This window comes from Pongo abelii, chromosome 4 (assembly GCF_028885655.2).
Source record: "Pongo abelii isolate AG06213 chromosome 4, NHGRI_mPonAbe1-v2.0_pri, whole genome shotgun sequence".
Lineage (NCBI taxonomy): Eukaryota > Metazoa > Chordata > Mammalia > Primates > Hominidae > Pongo > Pongo abelii.
The window spans coordinates 135,682,160-135,707,105 of record NC_071989.2 but is presented as its reverse complement, the minus strand read 5'-3'; the positions used below and the strand labels follow the sequence as shown (position 1 = coordinate 135,707,105).

At 37.8% G+C, this 24,946-nt stretch overlaps 1 protein-coding gene across 4 annotated transcripts in view; it reads right to left on the bottom strand.

The window, feature by feature from the left end:
* The window catches only part of MEGF10 (multiple EGF like domains 10), a 244,996-nt gene that overhangs the window by 91,604 nt on the left and 128,446 nt on the right, over positions 1–24,946 (bottom strand). For all 4 annotated transcript variants that reach the window (XM_054555890.2, XM_054555891.2, XM_054555889.2 and 1 more), the window contains one exon: positions 7,637–7,729. In XM_054555890.2, the coding sequence (XP_054411865.2) occupies positions 7,637–7,729 (93 nt within the window). The remainder of the gene's footprint in view (positions 1–7,636; positions 7,730–24,946) is intronic.

The following is a 24,946-nucleotide window of genomic DNA, read 5'->3' as shown; positions in this document are numbered from 1 at the left end:
TTAGAATATCCTGCAGGCAAAATCTTATTACTTTCTCCATACTGTACATCAAGCCTGCTTTACACAAAAGGTTATCAGTGTTCCTTACACTGCACCTGAAAATGTTTGAGCTAGTCTTGTCTCCTAGGGATATTTTCACTACTGCCAAGTATATTTAACCAGAATGCTATTAGTGACTCAATAAAACCCAAGTTTGGAGTTTCTAGACCAAAGTTAATTTCTATTTTTGCCGCTATGTGGTACTAATGTCAAAAGCAAAGTGCCCGAGGGACAAGCATTTGAAAACCATATGCTGGCTGATGTAGGACTCTACCATTTGTGCCCTATAGCTGTAGGTGAAATAGATTTCTCTATAGATGTTTGGGAAATTATAAATAGGATTATATGGATTAAGAAAACAAATGTGTTATTGCAATTCATACAAAAGGTTTAAAGGGTTTCCATCACAAAGAAAGATCTCAAGAGTTGCATATACATATTGATTAAAGTAAGTCGTACATAAAATCACAGACTTGAAAAGGATCATAAATAGAATCTGCCCCAACATTCACAAGATTATGAATGAGGAAAGTCTAGATGGGTGCCATTATGAATTCATCATCTCTAGTATTAATGGACCCTCATTGTCTCTCAGAGGGTTTATTTTCATAATCGTCTGGTGTCGTCTGCCCCTGTCTCCTGCTCTCATTCTCCTCACTGTTGCTGACTCTTGCTACTTTCAGTAAACCTTTTTTCCAACTTCCGTTAGCCCCATACCACGGTGATTAAAGTTACTGGCTCTGAATGAGATGCAAGTTTGGCTCCACCACTTAATAGATACATAAATTCAGGCAAGTCACCTAAATGTTCTGCACCTCCGTTTCCTCATCTGTAAACTAGGAACAATAACTGCAACAATCTCATAGTATGTTATGGCCATTAAGAGAGTAATTCCTGTAAAGCTCTTATAGTGATGATTGCATATCAAGTGTTCAATAAAGGTGAACTATTACTATCATCATGATCATCAATGTAACCGCCCTTCTGCCCCCTTTTGTATCAGCAGACTCTCTCTCCTGCCAGTTTATCAAGAGAAGGAAGGTCATCTGATATAGACTTCCTCAGATTCTCCACCCCATTGCCCACCAGCACCCCTGACACCTAGAAACCCGTTTACACCTATTCTGGCCATGCTTTTCTTCCTCATTCTATTGGGAATGGGCATTACTCCTTACTAATCTCTCCGTCAGTGCCCAGGATCCCATCCCATCTGCCAGCTGTCTTCTCAGGAGCCTTGTTGCCTCTATTCCACAATCCACTCTCTCAACCCGGTCTCCAGCCTCTCCCTCTTTTCTTTCACCATCTTCTCAGCTTCTGAGTCTTTTTCACCTTAAAACATAGACAAAGGCATGAAAACAAAAAAAACTTTTTCTTGACCCTACACTTACTTCTTACTAACTCTCTATTTCTCTGCTTCCTCTCCTTTGCTTCTCAGAGAAGTTTCTGGAAGAGTAGTCTATTGCAATCTGTTTTCTGTCCCCAACTGAAAGTGAAGGGCTGTACACTCTTAGCCCTTCTCTCCCTTGTCCGCTCAGAAAATCTCTCACTACCTTATCTGACTCCATCCAGTTTCCCTCAATCTACCTCTTCTACAGAGGCAGTTCTCTTTCTTTCACTTTATTTTTCTCCCAAGCTATGAGCTCTATCAGAGCAGCAACCATTACTCATTTGTTCCTTTATCCCCAGCATTCAATGCAGTCCCTTGCACACAGTAATTATTCAATGAAAGTTCACAAAATGAACACATGAATGACCTTCTCAGAATCATATAGAATCATATGGTTCCTTCAATCTAATTAAATGGAAGTTTTACCATGCTCCAACCACATGCCAGGCACAATGGAGGCTTACAGAGATTAATAACATATGGCCTTTGCCCTTCAGGAGTTGTTTATCATCCAGTGAGGGGAGAAGAGCAATGGAGGATTGATGCATGGGCAGACAAATTGAAGGGGGGAAGAACAGAGCTAGAGCAGGAAAGAGGGGAGGGAAGAAGGAGATGGGACAAAATAGATTAATGTCATTCACTCATAAAAGCCAGGATATGCATTAGGATGCTAATAAAGGTAAAACACATGTGTGCTTTTTTAAAACAATAATTTAATCAAATTTAAAAAGAAGGAATATGTCTAAGCCTAGTCAAATAAATCATGATTTCATTCTGGGAGAACAAACTTTTTACAATTCTCTGACATACCTGGTTTTTTATACAGAGAATACATTGAGACCCAGGAAAGCCAGGAACACTGACTGTTTGTCACAGGCAGGAACCCTTCCCTCAGCTGCCAAGGTAAACAGACATATCAAATCTCAAAGAGAAGCCTTTTGAAACTGGAAATTTGAAGCTATTTGTCAGTCCCTTAATCACCCATGTATTTTAGAAGGAAAAAAAAAAAGATAGCTATGTATGACAGTTATCAATTGATTACCATCTGACCATTTTAGACTCCTAATGTCAATAAAAGGAGTTAAACTTCTGGTTGGAGTGATTTATCCAGATTATCAAGGGAAAATTGGGTTGCTGCTGCACAGGGAGGGAAGACCTAGGTCTGGAACCCGAGGATACTGTGGAATACCTCTTAATACTCCCATGCCAGTAATGAAGGTTGATGAGAAATGTCAACAACCAAAAAAAGGCAGGACAAGTAGGAATGCAGATCTTTCAGTAATGAAGGTTTGAGCCACTCCACCAGGTACATAACCTTAAGTAACTGAAGTTTGGGTTGAGAGTGGGGGAAATATGGGATGGGAAGTAGAAGAAGGAAGCCATAGATATCAGTTACCGCCTTGTGACCAATTACATGAAAGACGTTTGTAACAGCTCTTAATATTTGTTATTTGTTTGTTATATGTATATGTTTATTTTATTTACTATTTTCTTTTTTTCCTTTTTGTTTTACATGCTAGTTGTTTCAAGTTAACTTTAGTATCTAGGAAACAGAATATTCAGTAGAACTGTGACTTAATTTGAAAAAAATTTAATATAACCAGCAATGAATCCAATGAATGCTGGGACTTGCATCTCCTCATTTTAGGAAGAGAGTATGAGCATGTTCACTTCTAAGATGAATTGCTGTATATTAGGTGGAAATACACGGGTTTTTTTTATGTATAGGAATGCAAACGTGTGTGGAGGGTGCATATAGGAATTGGATAACCAAAGGACTGTGCGTCAACAGTTATCAGTTTATTGCCTTTCAGCTCTAAATTTATCCTTCATTGCCTGCTCTACAAAAATGGATATGTGCCCTCCAAATATTTTTCTATTGCCGGTTGGCCAAATGTTAAGTATTTTCAATAGGGGGCGCTAGAGAGACATTGCAAAAGGAGTTTTCCATTCTACTTCCAGTGCACTCAGAGCACGTAGTGCACTAGTGCTCTTGGCTCCTAAAGCACCAAGTCTCTGCAGTGTAAGCACAGTGCCAATAGCTGCTCCAGTACCTGGCTCCTGGAGCACCTATGGCTTTTCCAATGCCTTGTTTCTGTAGCACAAATTGCTTATCCAGAACCAAGCTCTTGCAGCATGGACAGCTTCTCTAGCATCCTGCTCCTGCAGTACACTGTGGCTAGCAGCACCCATCAGCCAACAACTTCCCCTTTTTTGTAGCAGAGTGCTTCTGGTGAGACTTTTCCATGAAGAGTTTTTTTCAAAAGTCCTATAAAAGTTCTCTAGAGGGAATATTTCCAGCAAGTTCTGCTAGGATAGTACCACAGCACCTCTCTGGATCTGAGTGAGCTGTGGCTGTGCCCTCTCCAGCAGGTCTGGATCACACTCTTAGTGGGGTTTCCTTTTTGGACATTCTATATCCACCCTAGAGGTAGTGGTTGCTTCTTATATCTGCTATTCCTATATTCTCCAGAGATCTATCTACTTCTTACTAGCCCATCCCTCATTACTCCAATCTCCTGTTATAGTTAGTTAATAATTCTTTATATTAAACTTTCTCCTTTCCAGTTACTCTGTGTTGTAGTAGCAATGATCACACCAGCACCTAGATCTTGGTTTATAAATACCACTCTACAATAAAAGCTACCAAGTTTCCTTTGAAAAATGGTTCATTTTAGGGCTGCAGTAGGAAAAATAAAAAATGAGCCTGGAATATCTTCTAGCACCAGAAAGTAAGAAAGCACTCAAAATCAAAAAGATGAGTCATGTCAAAGGGACACAATGGGTTGGGTGCGGTGGCTCACACCTGTAATCCCAGCATTTTGGGAGGCCAAGGTGGGTGGATCACCTGAGGTCAGGACTTCAAGACCAGCCTGGGCAATATGGTAAAACCCCATCTCTGCTAAAAATGCAAAAATTAGCCAGGTGTGGCGGCACATGCCTGTAAGCCCAGCTACTAGGGAGGCTGAAGCATGAGAATTGCTTGAACCCAGGAGGCAGAGGTTGCAGTGAGCCAAGATCGTGCCATTGCACTCCAGCCTGGGCGACAGAGCGAGACTCTGTCTAAAAACAAAACAAAAAAAAGGCACAATGGCCAAAGCTGGAATGACCTGGGCAACAAAATAAATTATGTAATACTGTTTTATAACCCAAAATGTCAAATAAATATACATGAGTCCTTACTGATATAAATAAATGTTTGAATAAATGCAGGAGAAGAAGGAAATCTTCCTTACAGAAAAATTCCAAATAATATAGGCAGATATTCCTGCCTCAAAGACATGGAGCTTGAGTCCTGCCCTTCATCCCTGAAGGTTGGATAGTCTTAGTGACTTGCTTCTACAGAGTAGAGTACAGAAAGAGAAAATTGTAACTTTGTGTGGAGAAGCCTAGCACACTACCTTAACCAGGTGATGAAGGTTAACCAAGTGATGACATCAGTGATGTCACATGGATATCACGATATCATGTGAAGAGAAAGAGCACTTCAATTTTGGTATTCTCTTCAAAACTCATAACCCATGTCTCATCATGAGAAAAGCACCAGACAAACACAGATTGGGGAACATTCTACAGGATACCTGGCCAGTTCTCCTCTAGACTATCAATTTCAAGGTCATAAAAACAAGGAAAGACTGAGAAACTGTCACAGACCAGAGAAGATAGGGGAGACATGACAGTGAAATGTAGTGTGTTGGCCTGAGCTGGAATCTGGAAGAGAAAGAGGACGTTAGTGGAAAAATTGATAAAATCCAAATAACATCTGCAGTTGATTGAATAGTAATATACTATGGTCAGTTTCCCAGTTTTGACAAACTAATAGTAATTTAAGAAGTTAACAATGGGGGAGACTGGGTTTGAGCACACAGGAGCTCTGTACTATCTTTGCAACTTTTCTATAAGTCTAAAAGTGTCCCAAAATAAAACCAATTTATTTTTTAAAAATTTAAAAATTACTGTGGTTTCTGTCTCCTGATTGGATCTTAAGTGATACAAGGAGCCAGTCTAATTATCAAAGCAATTATATTATGGATCTAATGTCCACCATCAAATTGATGCATAACAATAACCAAAGAGGGGGAGAGATGGAAATAGAATCCTTAGAAATTAGGCCATTTATACTCTGCTAAGTAGCATATTACTTGACAATAGATTTTGGTTCCAGAATTATCTAGTCAAGAATGAACAAAATGATACATTTCCCGATATTAGGTTGATTGCCACAGACAAAACCCAGATAGCAAGACCTATATGCTGGGTTCAGCTCAGAATATCATTTTTTTACCTGCTTAAAAAGGTATCAAAGATGTTTTTCTCAGAACACCTTTAAACATTTCAGACATCTGTTCATGTTTATTTGTGCTTTTGTTCATCATAAAGCCAAAACATGAGTTGTAAAAAATAAATTAAAAGTTGCTTCAATATCATATTTCAGTGTTAAAAGAACATCTGTTCTCAAAATTCTAGAGTCTTCATTAAACTCCAAAATAAAGCAACGGTTTATTTTCTAGAAGGTCCTAATCAGTTCTAGAGAGTCTGAAACCCATGTAGGCTTTTGTTTTGCTTACACAAACACTTCAGTCTGAGCCCTTAGCTCGAGGTAGTCTGCAATTCTTAGGAGACAAAGTATGAATACAACTGAAGTTATTCTGTAGCATTCTTGCCCTGGAATTAGTGGCAAACCACATAGTTTTAAATGACTAATACGCCCACTCTTCCCTATCCCACTAGTTTATAATAATGTTATTTTTCTTCAAGATGTCTAGGCACAACTGATTTTTAAACTGGAAAAGTTAATGAAAGCAACATCACATTTGAGGTCAGTCGGCCAGAAAAATGGACATGAGCCAAATCCCACATCCCAAACATTTTGCCTCAATGGCGTGTGAACAAAATGCCCACTCTCCTCCTGATTTCCAACAGAAGCAAAACAAAAACCTGCAAGACAGTTTTCCCCTGGAATTGACAAGCCTGTCAGGGGCAGAAAGACACACACACACACACACACACACACACACACACTCCCAGTCCCTGTTTAAGGTACAGTAAAAAGGCTCTTTCACACCAAGTGTTCTGTGCACAGACAGCACAAGGGCTTCCCCTGGAGAAGCTGCTTCAAGGAGAGCCAAGAGATCACAAGTCCGAAACAAGTAGTCCTAGCAAGATAAAGAATAATCTCCCCAATTCCAAAATAAGCAAGTAAAAATTTTTAAAATCAGCTTATTGAAATAAGTCCATTCAGACTAATTTCAAAAAATTACTTGGTGGCAACGAAGAGAAATGTGTGCTCTCATGTGAACTTGCTAACTTTTTAAAACGATTGCTTCCTTTTTCAAAATGTAATGTTTCATGCATTACAATTTAGTTGCACTTTAATTCCTTCTCACGTTTCTCAAGGCGAAAAAAGAAGTATAAAGGAAAAGGAAGTGGATGCAATTACGTGTACAGCAACAAGTTAGCCAGAAGATTTTAGTTTAAACTGTGAAATTTAGAAAAGCAACTGTATTACATGACATTCCATGATATAATCTTTATGATAATGCATATGAAATGTTATGTGTAGACTGCTTTTAGTCCAAAATACCATCATTTTAGAATTATAATTCTAACATAATGGAGACAAATTATATACTATGTTAGGAATTGATTTAATAAGTACCAAAATGTTCATGAATTTTCATTTATTACAGAGAAGTCTCCCTAAAGTTATCTGAACAAGTACTCGTTATTTGCATCTCAGAATTCAGAGAGAAAAAGATATGTTAGCGTCAAAAATGCCAATTTCACTTCTGAGTTAAAAACCAACAGGTGGTAAATTTTAATCACCAAGAGATTTTCTTAGAGAAATCAACAGGTAAAAACAGAAGTTAGGATACAATAGCTATGTTACCACAACTGCCTTACTGAGGTAAGGAATCTAAATTGTGGACCCTACTCTAGAAAATGCATTCATATCCACAGAAGTATGAGCTGTTGTATGATCGTTGAAATTTTCTTCTTTCCAAGAACTTTTCTTTATACTTAATTAACGAATAATGTATATGTACATGTACAGATTTAAAAGAAACTGTATGACTGAGTTGGACGTGGCATTCACACTATGCTCTGTGTAGGGATGAAGAGGGAAAGCATGGCTCAGGGTCATCTGCAGACAAGGAGGGCCTTACAGCAAAAACATCCCGAGACAGACAACAGCAGGTGGAAACTTACCACTGGAGCAGTTGGTCCCTCCCCAGCCAGGCTCACACTGACAGGTGTTTGGAGCAATACAGCGACCATGGACACATTTATCAGCACAGTGGGCTGTCAGAGAGAAAATCAATCAAATAAAGAAAGTTGGCACAAGAAAAAAAAAAGCCAACAACACAGCTGTTGCACATCCAAGGCTCAAGTATCACTTAAAAACAACATGCATGCTTGATAATTTTCTTCAGTCCGTTCCTCAGCCCTCTTACAGTCTGCTGTAGGACAAAACAATTCCCCTTCTTATTTTGGTATCACCAAATAAATCCCATCATTTCTACTATTCTATTCTACTTCATGCTAAATTAGAAAAGAAGTTTCAAGGAAAATTGCCTAATTCACTCTTTAAAAAAATTATCAGTGAGTATCAAATATTCCTTTTTGTTTCAGAAGAAGCCTATATAGAGAAAGAAACCACAAAGCAAGATATCAGGGCCTCAGAGTGACAGAGTAGATGGGAAGTATTATGATTATATATTATGATTTTTTTTACATAATACATTCACCAGAAACAATAGTCACACTTCTTTGTGAACACGTTGTTCACAACTATGACACAGCAGAATTGCTTGCTCTTTTTCTGTTGAGGAGAATATTTGAAAAATGCCACCCAGGTCTTTGGGAAAGAGTAAATCTCAATCCTCTTTCATTAGTAAATATCTTAGGTGTACTCAACCCTTGGAGACAAAAGGGGCATCACTGCAAACATGAGTGAATGGACAGTCTGATGATTTCCAAAATAGGCATTAAAATATGCTGTGCCAAATCTTAGCATTATCATCAACCTTAGTACCATGCACATTGGTTAAACATTCTTTAAAATATCTGGATATATACATAATTGTGAGAATGACTTAAAGGGTTTGGGGTTCAGATATTCTAAAATTTTATTTAAGGGTGGGATGAGGTGCTCTGTACTTTAGAGATGCATTTTATTAGTGTATGTCTTATTACAAAAGACTTACTGCTCAAATATATAAAACACCAAAAAGTAAAATAAGCCTTATCTCCAGTAGCTCAAACTGGTTAACATTTTTGTGGATGTAGAACCTTCAGAAATTTTTTTCCTACATATTTTTCTCCTCAAAAAAATAGAATCACATTTTTCAATGTGCTTTTTCCACTTAATATAATGGCAGTAGTATTTCCATGTCATTAATATTAATATATGTGATTTATGCACTAAGGTGTATATTTAATATGTGTGTATATATGTATATACACACGTGTGCACACACTCATAGTGCATATATATTGCTGAACCAAAAATGACTACTTCTAAGGTCTTGATCATAAGATTTAGAGATGAAGATATATAAGGGAGGGCATTTTAGGTGAAGAGAAAGCAAAAGCAACAGGTAAAAAGAGAAACAAATGAAATAAGTTCTGTTGGGTGCAGTGTTTGGGGCAATAGCTTGCAAGGTAGAGAGAGAGACCCTGAAAACCAAATTAAGGTGTTGGGGCTTTATTCTGAGAATTCGCTAGGAACAGTTTAATGAAAAGTATACATTTGTTATAAGAAACCAACAGGGAGAGGACACCACAATGAAATAAAGTGGCCATAAATTTTGGAAAAAACACAAGCTCTCTTGCTATCATCGGAATAACTCTTTAGCACCTAGGCAATTTAGTGAGGAATACCAGGACTGGTGAGCTTGGGACCCTGGTCCAGGGTAGAGTTTTCTGATACTAGAGTTTGAAGGAAGTGCTTAGCAACCTCATAATATTTGAGTCAGACAATTACATATTTCATTGCAATTAAAAGCAGAACTTACTTGTAACATATGAGCACACTGGCCCTGCATTATTTTGATTTTTGCTGCCAAGTTAAGTCAGTATGTGCCAACCTCAGGGTTCAGTGTCTGCTTCCCCCTCTAGGTATGTGTTTGAACTTGTAGATGTCATTCATTTGTAAGCACAAGGTCCTGTTCTTTCGTTAAAATTTAGATATGTACATACCTAAAGCCAGCAAACTACCATACTTGAGTGTGGGAAGTTCAACTAAATGTCACAGTAGGCTTGGGTCTAACAGTGCAGGGTATGCTCTGGATGCTATCTCACACTGTGTTAAACGGCAGCATGGGTACAGGAGACTCTCCCACCAGTGAGAGCTCTGGCACCCACTGTAAATATGTCAACACAAGAGGGTTTTGCCTCCCACTTGTCTTAGGTACTGATGGCATCTATGTTTGCAACTATTACAGTGAACAGCCTTCAGACCCAAGTTTACCAATTCTCCTTCTTCAACATAGTAAAGCTACTAAAATTCTGTCTGAATATTTTCAGAAGTTTTAAAAATTAGATACTCTTTGCCTTTAATGTGAAACAAGACTTCTTTGACACTGTGCATTTAAACCAAAACACAGAAATTGAATGTGGTGGCTGATGAAAGGAAGTATTCTCCATATTCTTGAATTTCAGACTTTTGTGTTTAATAGTGTAGTTCTCACCAATTAACTTCACACTGAAGAAATGTTATAAATGTTCATTTATATGATAAATTTATATTAATACTACTTAAATTGTTTTATATCTTGGACATCTATGTAAGATTTTATTTAACAAAAGGATTAATATTACCATTTGAGAATTTGAAAACTTCTGGGTACTCAGAAAGCTGGATTCCATCAGAGCAACCTAGAGTTTTGTATTCATCTAGCAAGAAGCTGGCTATGAGGGGAGAATATTTCCAGTGTTCTATGGACAGGTCTCAATTCACTGCTCTCCCTTTCTTCTCTATCCTTTCATTTTTTTCACTTTTTATCTTCATTTTCACTTTTTACCACTCGTCTTTCTCTCCCACACACTACTTATTTGATATACACCATAGAAGCTGGAGATTAAAATTTGGTTTTAATTGTAGTTGTGTTGACTCCTAACTCCAGGGTGACGTCAATTGAGTTCCACCTGAATCAACTGGTAAGAAAGGTAAGATTGAGCAAGCCAGCATGGCACCTTGCTCTAATATCAAGATAACACTTATTAGAATGGGTAAATAAGTGCATGACAAGTTAAGCATATGTTCCAGAGAAGTAAGAATCAGAATTGCATATGGTTGGATCCCAATCCATTGTTTTTTTGTTGCTCTTATTTTGTTAACTCCAAAAAAGATAATAAGTAAATTTCTAAGTGCAGAATCAAAGGAGACCTGCTTCAGAATGCTTTGAGATTGCTAGATAATCACACAATGTTCTCATGTGTGATTCCTGATAGTACAAACTTTGTGTTTTATGAAATGAATTCCAAGAAGTTCAGTCAATTGTAATATTTTTTTAAAAAAATCCGTGATGGTAATTTTAAAATATGGATTACATTTATGAAAACCTTGAACTAACATTTGGCCAAAGTCTGAAACAAAATGTGGATGCGTCATTAGCAGAAAACAAATTTGCCTGTAAGTTAATTAGGAATTGGAAGGGGGAATCTGCTTCCCTAATGATTTCTTTTTTCTTAATTAAAGCTAAAGCCAATGGAATCACCTCTAAGCATTGATGCCTAAAGGCAAATAATGATCTAAATGAAGAGAAATATTGTTGGGATGGAGTCTAAAAGGAAAGAACACAAAATCCTACTTCCATGACGGAGAATCTTCACACATTAGACTCCCTTATACAAGTGCCATCTCTGCTCCATGCCCTTTTCCACCATCTCTGGGTTCTCCACATCCAGCAACAAACCTCGTCAAAGATGGAAAAGAGCAAAGGGAAGCAACAGAGGAAGGCAGAGTAAGCTATAGAACTCTCTTTATTCTCTGATGTGCCAACTCACCAAGGTGCAGAAACACTGACTATGGCACATTCATGACACAGACGCCCACACCACCACCAAGAGATTAGCTGAGCTCAATTACTACCTTGGTCTTACCTCCCCTATTCAGCTTCAGATGCCACCTACTCTGGGTGCTGCTTCTATAACTAACATGCTCCACATGAAAAACCAATGTAGGCTAAAGACATTAAGTGTGCATGTAGAAAACCCCAAAATCAACTAGAAAAAGAAAAAAGGGAACAGAGGTCCACTTAGCAGATGTTCAGTAGCAGAGATATAAAGAATAGGTACAAAGGACCCATTATAAGTGTGGCTGTCCCATGAATGGGAATAGATATTTTATTCCCTACCCATGTCCTTTCTTCCTATTTTTAAAAGGGCAATTAAAACTAGAATAACCTAAGCAAAGATAATCTATCCAATATGATTTCTTTTCTGCACCGATCTTTAAGAAAATCATTAAAGATCATATTCTGAGTCCGAATCTTTTTTAGAGGCCAGATATAAGCTGAATCTCAACCTACTCTCAATATGCTCCTTCAGACACAGCAAGCTGCATGGGGCAGCCAAGACGTCTTTTCCCTCAAGAACTAGGAGGCAAGAGACACTGATGAGAAGAACAGGCCATGTCTTCGAAACAAAAGCTGTGGACAGTCTGTCTGCCTGATAGACAGGTGGGCACTGACATGATGACCCTGAAATCTTCTCTAATTAGGCTCCTGTTTCAGTCTCAGTTCCTAAATCCATTTAAATCCCATTACCAATGACATGGACCTCATTCCTTTTACTTGTAAATACTTGGCTTTAATACTGAGAGCCATTAACTATACTCAATAGTTTTTCTTCTGCCACATACAATTCCCTTTGGATTTTCACCTAGGGATGGCAAAAAAGTGAAAGGAGGAGTAGAAAGACTAAAGACTTCTTAATAAACCAATTATATCTCTAAAGACAGTATATATCATTGTCTTAAAGAATATATTTATTTAAATTAATATGGAAAATGTTTCCAGAATCAAAATAGTTTTTTAAAACAATTATCCAATAGAAACACAAACCTTCCAGCTAACCTATCTGTCACCAGAAGTTCCTTTTATTCTGATGCTATGAGCAAAGAGTGTAAGTCACAAATCTTAATCTTATTTTCTCTCATTTATTTGGTGAGTTGCTACAGAGGGATATAGAGTTTTAGAGTTAAAGGTGCCTTTACTGAGCATCATTCCTGCATTTTTCAGACAAGAAAACAAATCAGGAAAATGGGTAATTTCCCCAATATTCATAGTTGGTATTAAAGACAGAAATAGGATTAAACCCTGGTCCCTGACTCCCAGTGGACCAAAACATAAGATGGATTTTAATAGGAGTGAGAGGGAGTAGGGGTGAAAAGGATGATAGAGGATGTTCGGGGTCAGATACCATGGCAGGTGTACCAGATGACCAGGAGTCAGGAGTCAGAAGATTCGAAGGAGGAAGGAGAAAGAAGCAAACAGAGAGTTGACTTCCAAGATATACTTTATCTTCCCCACACTTTTATCTGAGGACAATTACATGCAAAGTCCTTACAAAATTACAAAGTGCACAGGAATCATTTTGCTTTCATATTTCCAAACATTATATTGCAGCCTACCCTATTGTGTTTGCTTATAAAAAAGGAAAGGGAATTCTCTTTTTCTTCAGTTTAATATGTACTGATGCACTAGGTACACTGATAGGCACTACTGTGTATATTAAGATAGCAGACCGGGAACTCTTAGTCTGTAAAGGAAATCTGATGTAGATCCATCAAACTCAATAAATGCAGAGTAGAATCCAGGGATAATAAGAGAGGTTTCAGAAAAATACTATGAGAGCATATTGAATGATTCAATTTATTTGAAATGTCCAAATGGACAATTCCATATGGATAGACAGAATATTAGTTGGTTGTCTAGGGCTGTGGGTTAATGTGGATTGATGGGTAATAGGTACAGGGGTTGTATTGAGATGATGAAAATGTTCAAAACTTGATTATGTGATGGCTGTACAACTTTGTGAATATACTAAAAATGGTTGAATTGTACACTTTAAATGGTTGAATTGTATGGTATGCAAATTACATCTCAACAAAACTGTTATAACAATACTGTGGGGACTGTGGAAGCAGTTAATTCCAACTGGGGTGAGATCAAGGGGATCTCATGAAAGACAAAACATCTGAGCTGAAAAAGTGGATATCTCTGAAATAATGTTGCAGGGAGGAATGCCCAAAAACAGCTGCTTCACACACCTTTTTCCTGGCATCCCATTCCTAAAGTTGCATAACTTTTTGCTTGGGGTCAAGGGCTCTTACCCCACAGCCACCAGTGGTCCACATGTGTGATGTCCATAAATGGCTGATCAGTGGTGGAAAGAGCTTGAGAATGCTAGGAACCTAGATGTTTGCACTTAGTAAATGTAATAATAATAATACAAAAACTTTGTATCTATAAGTCTTTTCTCTCCATTCCTTGTAGGGCTTTCATGTCATTTAAGGGCAAGTACAAAGAGCTATTACTGGCAGTATCTTTGGCAGACATTGCCAATTGTATACCCAATGTCTATTCTTCCTTCAACCCTTATTAACAGAATCTTACTTGTACCAGGGCCAGCAGTGATGTCAGCAATAAACTACATTTATTGGCCCTCTTTCTAGATTGAAATGCCCATGTGGAAAACAGTTTTAAGAGACAGATTCAGGTGGTAAGTGCATTTCCCCTTCTCTTCCTCCTTCCTGCTGCCTGGTGTGTAGACATGGCTGAATCTGCAAAAAGCACCAGGCAACTCTGAGGGAAGGACCAAGAGAATCATGGAACCCTTCACTCTGAATTCTTTGCATGGATAAATAAGTGCCATAAACTACCCACTTCCAGACTTATCATGACATAAGGATCCTTATTACGTATATGTTTCTATTTTTCAGATCTCTATTTATTGCAGCAAAGCATGATTTGTAACTAATACACTGATCTTTTGAACGATCTTTCAGGTGAGTCAGTTACTAAATTAAATAAAAATCTATACTAGCAGAAAAATGGAAGACCCATCTATATAAGGAGGAGATACAAGAACTCAGAACTTCTGCCATACATTTTAAGTAAAGGTGTCACGACCTAGTGCAAGTGGGATGACCAAAAGATATGAGGGGAATTAGAAATCTGGCCATTAGATACATACCTCATTCTCTCCCTGAAGCATCATTTTGCCTCAAATTACAATGTGAGAAGAGTTAAATGTGGATACTATAAACCCCAAAACAATCACAAAAACAATACAACTAACAGTTATAGCTAGTAAGCCAGTGAAGAAGATAAAATAGAATTATATAAAATATTCAACTTAAAATGAAAGTATAAAAGAGAAAAATGAGAACAAAAAACAGATAGGACAAGCAGAAATCAAATCGAACTACATCAATAATCATATTAACCATAAATGGTCTAATATCTAAATTAAAAGACAGAGATTAACAGATTGGATTAAAAATGTAAGACCTAACAATATGCTGCTTATAAGTACAAGAAACACACTTGATAAAAACGCAAATATTTGGCCAGGTGCGGTGGGTCACGCCTGTAATCCCAGCACTTTGGGAGGCTGAGGCGGGTGGATCACGAGGTCAGGAGATCAAGACCATCCTGACAAACACGGTGAAACCTCGTCTCTACTAAAACTACAAAAAAATTAGCCGGGCGTGGTGGCAGGCGCCTGTAGTCCCAGCTACTTGGGAGGCAGGAGAATGGCGTGAACCGAGGAGGCGGAGCTTGCAGTGACCCGAGATCGCGCCACTGAACTCCAGTCTGGGTGACAGAGCAAGACTCCGTCTCAAAAAAAAAAAAAAATTTTTTTTAAAGTAAAGGTATGTAAAAAAAAAACCATACTAACGCTAATCAAAAGAAAGCTGGAGTAGCTATATTAATATCAAGTGAAGATTTCAGAACAAAGACTATTATTAGAGATAATGAAGGTCACTTTATAATGATAACATGTTGAATTCATTATAATGAAATAATAATCCTAAACATTTATGCATCTAATAACAGTTTCAAAAACTGCAATGAGAAATAGATACAATTAAAGCAGGAGATTTGAATAACTAGTCTTAATAATTGATAGAACAATTAAAAAGAAAATAAGAAAAGATATAGTAGATTTGAAACTAAAAACCAACTTGATGTAATTAATATTTATAGTACGCTCCACCCAATAACAGCAGAATGTATTTGCTTTTCAAGAACATACAGAACAATAATCAAGTTATATCATATTCTATGAAATAAAACAAATCTCAATCAATTTTAAAAGATTCAATGCATACAAAGCAGTTTTCTAACTATAAGGAAATTTAGTTAGAAATCAGTAACAGCAAGATATCTGGAAAATCCTTCTAAATATTTGGAACTGAATAACATACTTCTAAATAACTCAAAGTCAATGAAGAAATCAAAAGATATATTAATCAGAAAGTATTTTAAAGTAAATGAAAATAAAATCACAACATGTCAAAATTGTCAAATGCTCTTAAAGCAGCACTTAGAGGAAATTTTATAGCACCAAATGCCTACATTATGAAAGAAGAAAAGTCTGAAATTATCTCAGCTTCCACCTTAAGAAACTAGAAAATAAAGATCAAATTAAACCCCAATGAAAGGGGGAGTAAAATAAATAATAAAAATCAAAGCTGAAATCAATAAAATAAAAAACAGAAAAGCAAAAGAGAAAATCAACAAAAGTAAAACCTAGTTCTTTGAGAAGATCAGCAAAATGGATCAACTTCTAACCATACTTATCAGGAAAAAAAGAGAGAAGACACAAATTACCGGTATTAGAAATGAGAGAAGTGATATCACTATAAAATCTATAAATTTTTTTAAAGGTAAATGTTAATAAAAACTTTATGCCAATAAATTTGATAACCTAGATGAAATGAAGAAACTGCTAAAGCTTATTCAAGTAGAAATAAATAACCTGAATGGACCTATATATTTTAAGGCAATTAAATTATAGTTAAAAGCTTTCCCATTTTAAAAAACCTCCAATTCCAGATGGTTTCAATGATGAACTACACCAAGCATTAAAAGAAGAAATAATACCAATTCTAAAAAAAACTTATTAAAGAAAATTGAAGGCCAGAGACTAATTCCCAGCTTCCAACTGTGAGGCCAAAATTACCTTAACACTAAAACCAGAGACATTTGCAGTAAGAAAGAAACAAACTGCAAACAAGTATCACTCACATAGGTGCAAAGATTCTAAACAAAATTTTAGTGAATTAAATCCAACAATATGTAAAAGGATTAAACTTTATGACCATGTGAGGTTTGTTCCAACATATATATACACACATATATATACACATATATATGTTCCTTCATATATATATATAAAAAACCTATATATATAGTTCCTTCATATATATATATATATATATATATATAAAACCTAAGTAGACCTGAATGATACAATAATCACATATATGGTTATTTCAAAAGATGCCTGCATTTAGCAAGCATTTAGAAAAATATATTTATTCCTAACAAAAAATTTCTGCAAACTAGAAACAGAAGGGCGTTTCCTCAACCTGATAAAGCACAAATATGTAAAACCTACTACTAACATACTCAATGGTAAAAGAATGAAATGCTTTCCTCTAAGATTAGCAACAGAACAAGGATTCTTGCTCTTACAATTTCTATTCAGCACAATACTGGGGGTTCTAGCAAGTGTAATAAGGCAAGGAAAAGAAATAAAGCTTATATAGATTGGGAAGGAAGAAGTAAAACTGCCTTAATTTACAGACTATGTAAATATATGTATTTAGAAAATCTAATGGAATCCACAAAAAAAACTACAAAAAAAGAGCACTTAACAAAATTACAGATAAAAGGCACTATGCAAAACCTCAATTATATTTCTATATATTAGCAACAATCAAAAATTGAATAGCCACTTACAATAACATCAAAAAATATGAAATACTTAAGGACAAATCAAGCCAAAGATGTGAAGGACCTGTACACTAAAAACAAACATTGTTGAGAGAAAGTAAAGAAGAATTGAACAAAACTGTCAATCAATTTGATCTATTTGACATTTATAGAACACTCTACCTAACAACACCACAATATACACATTATCTTAAATAGTGAGACAGCACTTGTTTGTGAGTCAGATGACTCTATTAATAAGATATCGATTCTCCTCCAATAGTTGTATAGATTCAAAACAATACCAAACATTTCCAGATTTTGGCTATTTCAAATAAAGTATCTCTGAACACTTCTGTACAACTACCATGTGGTTCAGCCATTCAACTCCAGGTATTACCCAAGAGAAATGAAAGCATATGTATGCCCATACAAAGATGTGTACGTAAGTTTTCAGAGAAGTTTTATGTGTAATTGTCAAAAACTGGAAAAAATCCAAATGTGCTAAGTACATGAAAGTATAAATTGTGGTATAGCTATACAATAGAATCCTACTCAGCAATAAAAAGGAATGAGCTAACAGCACATAGGGCAATGTCATAAATCTCAAAATGATTATGATGAGTGAAAGAAATCAGATATAAAAGCGAGCATACTCTATGAGTCCACTTATATAAAGCTCTAGAAAATACCAAGTAATCTAGAGTGACAGAAAGCTGATCAACGGTTGCCTGAGCAGGGAGGGGTGGATAGGAGAAATTACAAAAGGGTATGAGGAAACATTCATATGTGATGTATAGGTTCACTATCATGATTGAGGTGAGGGTTTAAGGGTTGTGTACACACGTCAATATTTATCAAATTGTACCTTTTAAAATGTGCAGCTTATTGTATGTCAATTTTACCTCCCTAAAGCTGTTTACACAACAAAAAAAACCCTAGAGTATGAGGAGAACTTTTAGAGAGAGGCAAAGAGCCCTCTCTCCATAGAGAAAAAAAAAAAACCTGAGCTAACAGTCAAATCCTCTATGTACATACTATTCAATTTTACCGAGAGTCTGTCATCACTGGAGGGTAGAGCTCTTTAAATGCCTATGAAGCATTTAAAGGGTATTGGCTTTAGACCCTCCCAATAAATATTTATTTGGGGAACTGCTAATACTAAAAAATGACAATGCGGTGTTCTACTAAGCTTTTCCTCTACAAAGTAATTGACTTATACAGAAAAAAAAAAAAAAAAAAAAACAGCTTGTGTTGAAATAGTCTATTGTAATGGATCCCACACAAGGGATTGAAATACCATCTGTGGAGCACATAATCCTATTCATTTATTTGAAAACAGAAAGAGTTTTTAGCTTAATTCCACACTTACATAGGCATTATCTATTCTGGCCACAACTCTCACAGTGTGTCTCTGTAGGTTGAGTCAGATTTAAGTAACATAAGTAACATGAGCTTAATGGACTATAACATCAAAATGTTAACCAGCACTGGAATAAACTCTAGTTTTCCTGAGCACAAATTCCTAACAACTGAACCTACAAAGGTCTGATGATACAACTGCAAATTGATTCAATTCGAGAAGGATTTCAAAATCGTCAGCATATTGTTTAGGGAAGAAATCAGAAGGAAGGTACCTTCATTTGGGACAAATTATTTACCAGCTGGTCCTGCCGTGTCTGTGTCTATGAGGAAAGCATGACGATTCTATGCACAGGAAGTGCCATCCCAGGCTCTTCTGTTTTTAGAATGGCATTTCTCTTGACCTGACCACTCTCTGTGGAGCCATGAAATTCTTTTACAAATATTGTTTCCCACAGCATGTTTCCCACCACATGGCATTTCCCCTGGTCTGCCCTATTTCATCTTGCTGTCATTTTTCTTCCGGTTATCCAATACATCTGAATCACATATGAATAATAAAGGCCAGCCCTAGAGAAAGTTAATAGGGCAGTGGAAGTCATAATTAGAGTACCACTTTTCCCACTCAGTTTTTTCTGCCCCTTCTCCCTCCTTAGTGGTTGTCCCTGGACATTTCCTCTAGAACTCTTGTGCTCTCATGTTCTTTCCACTCTCTTTCCCTGTCTACACCAGCTTGAGAATAAATGGAGTCAATGACTAGTAACAACAGCTGAGATTATTTCCCTTGTCAGGAACCTTCGCATTTCGGTATGAAAGTCTTAATTCAAATGTATAAATCAAGCAGTTAGAATTTCTTCAAAAGGAGAAGGGTTACAGTTTCAAGAGAAAGCTGGCAGCAGAACCTTTGCTATGAGAATGCCCCAAAACCAGGGAACACAAACTCAAATGCCTTCAGAGGCCATATGGATAAATTAAAGAACTATTACAAATCAGGTTAGACCTGGGGAAACTCAGGGAGCACTTGCTCATCCAAAGTAGGATGCTTCCCTTCAGTTTCTTGTCTGTTGCCACATAGGAATATCAAGCCAGTGTTACCAATAAACTGATTTTTCCATGGAAGATGAAAGTCTCAAGTTTTAAATTAAAATTGTTTAAAATATAAAATTGTATGGGCCCTAAAACCCCTACAATTATGCATCAGATCATCCAGCCCCTGCTAAGTGATGGTCCTAAAAGAACACAGAATAAAGGGATTTTAAGTTCTTAGCTGGGTCACTTTTTTTTTCTTTCTTCCTTTTTTAAATTTTATTTATTTATTTATTTATTTTGAGGCAGGGTCTTGCTCTGTCACCTATCCTGGAGTGCAGTGGCACAATCTCAGCTCACTGTAACCTCTACCTCCCAGGCTGAAGTGATCCTCCTACCTCAGTCTCCCTTTTGTCTTCATTTCACTTTTTTGACCCTGTATCAGCTGCCCGATCTACCATTTATATAGCTATTTTGATTCTTTTCTTTCTCTCTACCCTATTAACCGATCATATAGTTATTTTGAATTTCACATCAGGAGCCACTTTATATGCATACTTATTGACAACTCTACTTTTGGTGAACCACTGTTTGTCATAAAATACCTCTGTTGATAATAGTTCAAAATTTGGGGGAGAGGTCCAGAAGAAGTTGTCCCCACCAATGAGGCAGTAAAATATGCATCTCCTCCATGCCATAGCAAAGGTAAGGAAGTATCTATCATAGCCTTCCAGCCTCAACTAAAGCTTTCCCTTTCTTGAGTTGTTAGAACAGATAATATAATTGTCCTTAGAAGAAATTACAGGTCCAAAGAGTCTCAAATAAATTATAAATATTTAAAATTACCCAGTCTATGTTTATAGAAAACAAAATCCCTCAAAGCAGTGTTTTCCAAGTAAGTAGATTCTGAGAACTATTTCTTTCATCATGTTCTTGGGGAAAGAAAAGGGAAGTGAGTATAGGGAGTAAGGAATTCCATGGTCAAAAAAGTTTGAGATGTGCCTTTACTGCAGGCATTCCCAGAGCCTTTAATAGGCTGAAGCAAATCTTCAAGAAAGGGGATCCAACATACTGCATTTCCCAAACTAATTGGATAATGCAACAGTGAATTCTGCAGGATGAGTATTCCATATCTCACACTAGAGGGATTCAACTACAGATAATGCCTAGGATCCAAGTTTCTGGAAACCTATTCTCCTCCCTGGATCAACAAGTATGTTTCATTCATGGTGGCATATTTCCTTTTATGTCCCTCAATTTCGTGCTAAGTACAATAAATTAACTTAGCTATTGTTTTTTAGCTTAAATCTCCATTACTTTGACGGCCATATCTTTAAACTTACCATAACCACTTTTGCCCTTCCAATGTGGCCAGCCAGTCAGGGAGGCCCACCTTGAGCTAATGCTGCCTTCTGTCACTTGAATCAAGAAGTCTGAGTTTCTCTGTCTTAATCTCTTTGAGCTCTCTGATTTTCTTCCAGCCTTTTTTAGAATTGGTTATCAATAAACAAAATAGGTCTGGACCTTGAGATATTACTACAACCAAAGGAAAGAAGAATGTCAGTGCAGCATTGATTCTACCAGCGCATCAATCTCTCCCTCCTTTAGCATCTCTGTGTGTGGCCCAGATGGATGCACTAGGTTTACCACTGGATTATCTGTAACAGCGCTGGCAGTCGCTATCCCAGACTAAAAACATGCAAGTTCTGTCACCACCTGGTCATGTCATTGTTTTGTGGTTGGTCACTTAGATCAAACTGTGTTTTTTCCATTATTTTTAAATTACTTTGTCCTGAAAAGATTTGAACCATAGTACAATAAAAATTGCTTCTCAGTTCTTGGCTTTTATTTTAGCCATTTTCTATCCCTGCAAGGGGATTGTCTAAATTATTAGGCCTGTAAAAATTCTACCTGTCCTGCAAAGACTGCAATTTCAGGAACTAATTTTCTAGAGATAAGGTGAGGATTTTTTCATTATTTCCTTTTGACCCTGTCTCCATGGAACTCTAAAGTCAGGCTTTCTCAAGCAAAAAAAAAAAAAAAAATAGGCAGCAGACATGATCTCCTTCTGTTTAGATTGAGGCTATCTTGAATTTATATTGGGTTTTTAAAAAATTAAATTCTTAGTTTCTATTTATAAAATCCTAAACACTGACCAAGCATTGTCAATCAGTAAAGCAACAAAGGTTTCTTGTGTTATTTATTAGATTTCCTATCTTCCCTGCTAGCAGAGACCAACGACCCAAACTGGAAAGCAGCAGTTTAGGTTCCGATAGATGTGTGGGAAAATTGGAATTTCTGCTGGCATGGTATGTGGACAAAAGGCCTTCCCCTGTATTTACTGGTAGGTTCCTCTGAACCACGTCGGACACCATAGCAACAGAGTACAGGGTCCCTATGGAAACAGGAAAAAAATCCACGGCCGGTGGCAGGGAGGGCATCATGGGTAGGTATATTTGGGAACATGCCGTCTGATTGTTGTCAGTCAGGCTCTCTTTGACTAGCTTAACAGGATTGTCTCACTTTTATCTCTACTCAAAAGGATCTGCTTAAATGAATCAAAAGACTACAGTTTTGGGTTTTTTTTAATATTTGAAAAGATCACAATTTTATCATTAAACAAGCCTGAGAGAATCAAACAAATCCAAAACAGAAGGCTCTGTCTGCCTCGAACTCCAATAAGAGGTACTCCTCCTTTCCTGAAGCTCTCCTTTTGCTTCCCTAAATCCACTCAAGGAGCCTAGCTCTCCCCTAAACAGACCTCTGCCGAAGGCTAACTCTTCCCACCCCAAAACAAGGCATCTTCCCTGCACTGAAGCTCCTCTCAGCCTGAAGAATCTGGGCCCTAAACTTTTCAGCAGGAAAAGACCAAAATGATACAAAGCCAGGATAAATAATTAAATGTGTCCTCACATAATTGTAAGGTAGGGAAAGAAACTATCTTCAGTTCAGCTCTTCCCAGAAGCCGTGCCCAATTTGCTCAAGCCTGCCAATCCCTCTGCTAATCAGACCCCCCTGTGGCTGACACTGAGGCAAAACATAGCCATTGAAAATCCTTTCCCATCCCCAACACAAAACTGTTGACAATATGATCCCGAGTTAAGCATGTCAAATATTCCAGCTCACAAAGGAAGCTGATTTTTTTCTGGGGACAATAGCAAGAACAGTAAATATAACTTCCCACTTAAATGACAGACGTAGGTATAACAGGAGCCTTTGGCCAGGTGTGTGATTCAGGAGCCTCAGTTGATATCTCCATGATTCCAGAATGCCACAGGATACTATGCAGTCAAATACACGGATGGCAAATGAGGCACACTCGGGCCACCCACTGCCACTCCAATCCCGTGGCAGAAATCACTAGTGAGTCACTCTGCTCTTTCTCTCAGCCCAGACACAGCCTCAGAATCCTTCTAAACACAATGTTCCAGGCAGCCACTTCCAAGAGATGGCACTCCCTTTCCCAAAAGAAAGCTTTTTGTTAATTCCAGTCTAAAATAACATAATATTCCAATATAAAAAAAGAAGAAATAAAGAAAAACGTATTATATGGCAAACAGTTATTGTGACTCCCAAAGTGCCACCTGTGTAGCCTATCTGTCTCCTGGAAGGAAAAGAGTCCTGGGTTAGTGAGCTGCAGGTGTTTTTAAGCCCTCGCCTCAAAATTTGGGCTTAAAACCCATTGTTTTCTGAAGCATGACATTCAAACAAGAGTAAAGTTCATCTACAGAACTACTTTTCGTATAAACACCAACCACAGTTCCAGCTCCTTATCTGCCCACAGCCAGTTCAGTTTTACATAAAGTTGGCCAAGTCAAAAATCAGCTGTGAATATTCATTCACTGCTCTGATAATCGATTGTCACACTCCTTTCTGTTAAGAACAGGAAATCATATACAGTTCAGTGTGTGGGAGTTAAGGCTTCTTATTTACGGTTCCAAAGTTCTGTTAACCAGTGCCAACGACAGGCAGGACACATCCATGGGAACTGATCTCTCACCATCAGAGCTGGCCTGCCAGGCAATAAAGTGGGTTACCCAGTCCCCAAACCTCTTCCCTCTGTCTTTCTTACAAGCCACACTTGCCTGGACGCCCCCATTAGAACTTGAACTTGGAGTTAGCGTTTGACCTTCTCCATCTAACAAAAACAGAGTTAGCAGACTTAAGTCTACCCCAAAGAAAACAATCATCAAAACAGTCCCTTCCTTTACAGCAGTATCCAGCAGGAGAAGACAAGGCATGTGGGGCAAAGAGAATGGGAGCTGGACTGGAGAAGGGACCCCTGGCCATCTCCTTTGTCCATTCACGATTCTGCTGCAAGCGGCCCTGCTTACAATGATCCGCTTTCTCTGCCATCAGTGGAGATGAAGCCAAGAACATCCGACTGAGAATGTATGGCCAGCCTTCTCTCTGGATTAACCAATCCTTCCCACAGAGGGTAGCTGCCAACTTCCCACTCTGCTCTTCTGCTGCTTTTCCTGTGAGCTTTTCCAAGTCCCATGTCACTAAATCTATAAGCAGTCCCCAACATGCTAAGAGGTCGGGTTTCAAAGATGTGTTTGGAAACCAGTTGTGTAAATTTTCTTGGAGTTATAATGTTGTAAATAATGATTAGGTCCCTAAGGCAACCTCAATAGTTGTTCATTTATTCCAGCATGTGCCTGAATGAACCACAGTACTGTGGGGATCACGAGTCTCTCTCCTTTCCATAGGTCAAGCCATTCACATATCAGTTTGGACTGCCAAGAGCTTACCTCACTGCCAGAAATCGGAGATCATTCCTCTATCCACAATGCTCATGGGAGAGGTAGGTAGTAGGAGAAGACAAGAAATTTCCCTGGCTCCAGATCATCCCTGCAAACTGCAAACAGTTGAGGTCTTGGGAAAGGAGGCCTAATGGAACTATGGGGTGAGGAGAGAACGAGCATCCGTGATGTCGATGAGGGCAAGCGCTAGGAAGGGCCTGGGCCTCCTGCTGCCGCTGGGCACATCCATGGGAACTGATCTCTCTGGGGCATATGTTAGTAAAGTCTCTCTCTCAAACTGTCTTCTTTATCAGCCCCCAAATCAACCTGTTTCTCTTTCATTTGCCACTGTCCCTTGTTGCTTCTATTCATTGTTCTTATGGCTCTCTGAAGAACAAGGCAGTCTCACTGTATCTCCCACCCTGGTCCTGGCC